This window comes from Panthera onca, chromosome B1, assembly GCF_046562875.1.
Source record: "Panthera onca isolate mPanOnc1 chromosome B1, mPanOnc1 haplotype 2, whole genome shotgun sequence".
Lineage (NCBI taxonomy): Eukaryota > Metazoa > Chordata > Mammalia > Carnivora > Felidae > Panthera > Panthera onca.
The window spans coordinates 146,249,181-146,255,180 of NC_138342.1; the positions used below are offsets into that span (position 1 = coordinate 146,249,181).

The 6,000-nt window shown below is 42.8% G+C and overlaps 1 protein-coding gene across 1 annotated transcript in view; it reads right to left on the minus strand.

Annotated features, from left to right (window-relative positions):
* HPF1 (histone PARylation factor 1) overlaps window positions 1-4,274 on the minus strand; it is a 29,455-nt gene extending 25,181 nt beyond the window's left edge. Inside the window, exon 1 of the mRNA XM_060653798.2 lies at window positions 4,140-4,274. Coding sequence (XP_060509781.1) covers window positions 4,140-4,187 — 48 coding nt within the window. The 5' untranslated portion in view covers window positions 4,188-4,274. The remainder of the gene's footprint in view (window positions 1-4,139) is intronic.
* Window positions 4,275-6,000: the final 1,726 nt, after the last annotated feature.

Genomic DNA, 6,000 nt, shown 5'->3' on the forward strand with positions numbered 1-6,000 from the left:
TGCCCTTTAAGTAGATTCAGTGATCACACCGGAAGCCAACTGCAGAAATAATTAGATAAAAGGGGATTTACTAGTTAAAACATTTCAGAAAAAGGTCTTTAATACCAGGACTAAGTTATGACACTCATCTTTTAATATCCCTGCAATATGGTCATTATGTAAGTATGGTAGGTTTTATAATGTCTACTTGATGAATTTCCATAAAGGTTATGGTTAGTTGGAGGTTATGCTTAGTTGAAGGTTACGTATCTTTAGTTTTCTCAGTAGCAGTTTTTTTCTTTCTAGGAACCTCGATCCTTTCTTTTTGGATTAAGTTTCTTTTTATTCTTCCTTTCCACCTGTATCAGTGCTTTTCAATTAGGAGCGATTTTGCCTCCCAGGGGACACACTTAGTCATAAATTTAGGATAGGGTGCCACTGACATTCAGTGGAATAGAGGCCAGGGATGCTGTTAAGCATTCTACAATGCACAGGGTCAGCTCCCTTAACAAACACTTACCAGGTTCAAAATGTTCATAGTGCAAGGCTGAGAAATTCTAACCTAGACATTTCTCAGATTTTATTTTCCCAGTAGGCTCAAGTTTATTGATGTTATTTTATGTATCAAAGTCTATAAAATTTATTTATGAATCAGTTGACACACACAAGAATGTTCTTGGGCCGGCTCAGTCGGTTACATGTCCAACTCTTGATTTCAACTCAGGTCATGATCTTACAGTTTGTGAGTTCCAGTCCTGATGGGGCTGCGTGCAGCCTGCTTGGAATTCTCCCTCTCTCTCCCTCCCTCCCTCCCTCCCTCTCTCTCTCTCTCCCTCCCCTGCTCATGCACAGACACGTACTTGCTCTCTCAAAATAAACATTTAAAAAAAAGTTCTTGATAGCGCTGTTTCTAAGAGTAGGAAACGCAACAAATGAAAATGCCTATTGACATGAGGATGTAAGGTTATAGGACTTCAAACAGTGGAATATTCTGCTTAGTGAAAAGAAAAATATAGTCACACAGAATATAGATCAGTCTTAATGTTGAATGAAAGAAAAAAGTCCTTGAAGTTTATATGCAGCATGATAGCCTTTTTATGACACTCAAAAACAATAAATAAGTTTGAGATAAAGCTATAAAAAGAAGGCAAGACAAAACATAAAATTGAGGATGGTAGCTACATAAATAGGGGTGACAGGAAGCCAGGCAGAAAAGATAGATGATGAACACAAGTATAGCTATTGTGTTTTAGTTCTTGGGTAGGGCAAAGGGTTCACAGATATTTTTTATATTATTATTAAATAAGGTAAAGAGGACCATGCATTGACAAATAATTTTTTTTTAACGTTTATTTATTTTTGAGACAGGGAGAGACAGCATGAACGGGGGAGAGTCAGAGAGAGAGGGAGACACAGAATCTGCAACAGGCTCTGAGCTGTCAGCACAGAGCCTGATGTGGGGCTCGAACTCACGGACCGCGAGATCATGACCTGAGCTGAAGTCGGATGCTTAACCGACTGAGCCACCCAGGGGCCCCGGTCATAAAACAATTTAAATTGAAGAAAAAGGCTATTGAAATATGCATCAAGGAGCACCTGGGTGGCTCAGCTGGTTAAGCATCTGATTTCAGCTCAGGTCATTATCTCATGGTTCATGAGTTCTAACCCCACACTTGGCCTCTCTGCTGTCAGTGCAGAGCTCGATTTGGATCCTTTGTCCCCCCTGTCGGCTCCTCCCTTGCTCCTGCACTCTCTCAAAAATGAATAAACGTTTAGGGGTGCCTGGGTGACTCAGTCGATTAAGAGTCTGTCTGACTCTTGATCTCGGCTTAGGTCATGATCTCATGGTTCATGAGCTGGAGCTCCACACTGGGCTCTGCACTGGTCAGCGTGTAGCCTGCTTGGAACTCTGTCTCCTTTTCTCTGCCCCTCCCCCGCAAGTGCATGCTCTCTCAAAAGCAAAATTTTTTTTTAACGAGTAAACATTAAAAAAGAAAAGAAGGGGTGCCTGGGTGGCCCAGTTGGTTGAATGTTCGACTCTTGATTTTGGCTTGGGTCATGGTCTTGCAGTTCCTGAGTTCGGGCCCCACATCGGGCTCCATGCTGACAGTGTGGAGCCTGCTTGGGAATCTCTCCTCCTCTCTCTGCCCCTCCCCTGCTTGCTATATCTCTACATAAATAAACATTTAAATACGTTAAAAAAGAAATATGGATGCAGAAATGAATGTTGATAATAATAGTAAAGATAACAGTAAAAATAATAAATAATAAACGAAACTTATCATGCACTTACCATGTGCCAAGTCACTGTTCTAAGCACTTTCTATAAAGTAACTCATTCAATCCTCACAATTGCCTTATGAGCTAGATACTATTATCCACATTTTACAAATGAGAAAAATGAAGTAACTTCCCTTACATCCCTAACTGAAAGTAGAACGGTTAAACCCAGATCAGCTGGCTCCAGAGCACAGATTCATCCACTTTATGCTGCTTCTCCAATTACATACAAAAGAGTAAGAACATATGGGCACCTAGGTGGCTCAGTCAGTTAAGCGTTGGACTCTGGCTCAGGTCATGATCTGGCAGTTCATGAGTTCAAGCCCTGCCTGGTCTTTGTGCTGACAGCTCAGAACCTGGAGCCTGCTTCAGATTCTGTGTCTGCTTCTCCCTCTGCTCCTCCCTTGCTCAAGCTCTGTCTCTCTCTCACTTAATAAATAAATAAATAAATAAATAAGGAACATATCAAGTCCTGACCTATCCTCCCTTATGTTTTCACAGCAGTCTTTGGTTATGCTTTCAAAGACTGGCTCAAACTTAAGATGTTAGAAAGAAAAGCCCTAATCTACCTTGCTGAAAGACAGTTTTGCCTAATGGTTAGGTTGCCTGGGTTGACTCTGGACTCTTCTGCTTTCCAGCTCTGTCACCTTAGGGAAGTCATTTAACCTGTGCCTTATTTTCTTATCTACAAAAAGGGCATGTAATACCTATATCACAGGTTTGTTAGGAGGAATAAGCTGTTTGTGAAAATACACAGTAGTTGTAGCAGATAATAAATACTAGCTATTACTGTTAATTATGGTCTCTATAAATTCATTTTCATCTTTGTTTTATTTCTAATACTATCACTCAAAGCAGTTTATAGCACCTTCAATGGGAGATAAAGATTTTTTCAGCTTTGTCTTACCTCACACACTAATTTAGTAACCTCAAATCCCCAATAACTAGAATTTAGTGCAGCTGTCGTCTTCATTGGCTACACTCATCCTTTACCCCTGTGTTCCTAGAAAGCATGACCCAATATAAATAATGCTCAGGCCCTCTAACAATTAAGCGAACACTGTCCTGCTTTATCCAGTTTATAATCCAGAGGGAGTCATTTTTCTGAAAACTTTCCTTATCACAATGACATTTCTTTCCTGCCTGAGTCTCCTAATTGCTACAGCAGTAAGGAACTTCTGAAATCGTAGAACAGGATGAGAATTTGCATTTAATTTATGCCCCGCCCCCATTAGTGCCTTTATAATCAGGTCCCTCTTTCCCATCTACCAGACTCCAGTCAGGCAAAATTCCGCTGTGCCCAAACATCCTCTACACTTATTTCTCTTTTATTTCTTATCCCTTTTTTCTCTCTCTGCCTTAAAAAGCCATTTCCAGCTTAAGTTGCCCTAAAAGATTTCCTTAACAACCTCCTGGGACTCAGATCCTCCTTCAATGTTTCCCCAGCACTTTCTACGCAGCAGCGTTACAATACCAAACAACAAAAAAAGTTAAAGTAAAATGTTCATTTGTGCCAAGTTGGGGGCCATACATGGGGGCAGTGGCAGCATGATTCATCCTGAAACCGCGGCGCCCGGGCAGAGCCTGGCATATAATCAGTTTCCAATCAACATGTTGCTGACTGAACGACTGAACCACTGGTTGTCTTACGCGGCTTCCCCAGGAACCGCAGCACCGGGAGGAGCGCACAAGAGGAGAAAGGACTACTTCTCTGGTCCAAACCCCAGCAGAGCGGGAAATAGCAGCCAGGGGCAGACAGTCGTTCCCAGGCACACAGCAACCACTCAATGACCACTGGATAAATGCAATGTGCTGCCCCTTGGTGCCCTAGCTATTACCCAGAGAGCTCGGCAGAGCTCACACACCCACTGTGGCAGTACCTGCTGCCCCTCCCCGCCGGCTCTGCGTTTCCCGCCGCCGCCGGCCATTCTGTAGTCGCAGTGCCTGTGGGGTCCCGCGTCCCGCCGTTGCTTCCGAGCGCCGCCAACTGCTTCCGGTTCAAGAGACACCAATCAGAAACCCTGCACTGCCAGGGCCACGCCAGAGGGAAAAGCCTCAGCCGTTGCCCCGCCCCGCCCCGCGAGGCCCCAGAGGAGGATGGCAGAGGCCCCGCCCACTTTCCCACCGGGCGCGGGGGGCGGTGCCGCTTATATCCACCCTTATTGCCTCACCGCGCAAGCTGCTGTCGCGCAGACTAGCTGCAGGGATGCTCCTGAGACTCCAGTGTACCGAATTTGGATCCGTTAAGGTGATCCGGACTTCCTCTTTAGGTGTTTACTAGTGTCAAGGCTGGATGTATGGCACTGCCATCACCCAAACCCTCGTTTTTCCTTGATTTATATTTATTTAAAGCATTAAATGTTGTCTTCCTCTTTTCCATCTCTCTACCTTCTCCACTATACTATTGCTACCTAACAGTAACTCTTATTCTCAATTATCTCTCAGAAGGAAATCAGTTTCTCTCATTCTTTCTTACAATTTGGATTGTGTTCTCTACACCCTGCTATGCAAAGTGTACCCCCAGGAGCATCAACAGCATTTTGAGGAGAGCTTGTTAAAAATTCGGGACCTAGGGTGCCTGAGTGGCTGAGTCAATTAAGCCTTTGACTCTTGGTTTTGGCTCAGGTCATAATCTCACGGTTTGTGGGATCCAGGTCCATGCTGACAGGCCACAGCCTGCTTGAGATTCTCTCCCACTCTCTCTGCTCCTCCCCTGCTCCCAGGTGTGCATTTCCTCTCTCTCTCTCTCTCTCTCTCTCTCTCTCTCTCAAAAATAAATGAACTTTAAAAAAATTCAGAATCGCACACTTACTTTCTCTAAAAGATAAATGAACTTAAATTCAGAATCCCACACTTACCGAATCAGAATCCGCATTTCATCAAGATCCCCCATTGATGCGTGTGCACATCAAAGTTTGAGAGGCACTGCATGCAAATGATCTCCTGGTGCCTCCTCCAGTGCTGCCATTCTGGCAGGTCTTCTGCCTCATTCCTGAAAGGATTCTCTATTTCCTGAATGTCTATCTTCCCTTTTCTTGATTTTATACCATAGCTTTGTGGAACCTATCCTCCGTGAGTGATTCCCTCCCCCTTTTCATTAGACCTCGCATGTCTGTACTGTCTTTATTCTGGCTGAGTCTAGAATTCTCTGTTGAAAATAATTTTTAGTCAGAATATTAGAGGCCTTGCTTCACGATGTTTGTCATTACCTGATGATTCCTATTCTTTATAGGTAACTTTCTTTCATTTTTTAAAAACACAAATTTATTATCTTATAATTCTGGAAGTCACAGTGTAAAAATCAGTCTCACTGTGCTAAAATCAAAGAATAGGGAGACATTTACCTACTTCATCCTCAAGTAATTTCTTTATGTGTAACCTGTTTCTGTTTTGTTTCATCTCAAGTTTTAGGATTTTCTCTTTATTCCCACTGTTCTCAGACACCATCACGTATCTTGGTTATAGGTGTTTCCTCATTTTTATGGAGCTGGTATTTGGTAGGTTGTATTTGATCTTGAGACATATGTCTCGGTTCTGGAGATTTTTCTGGTGTTATCTATGGCTAATTTTCTCTATCGTCCCCCTCCCTCATTGTATGTCTTCTTTTTCGGAAATTCGTTATTCAGATGTTTGACCTTCTTGAATGATGTTTTTTCTTATTTGTCTGTTCTATTTTCTATCTCCTTTTTCTTCTTGTTCTACTTTCCGGATAATTTTCTGGATTTAATTAGACAAATATAT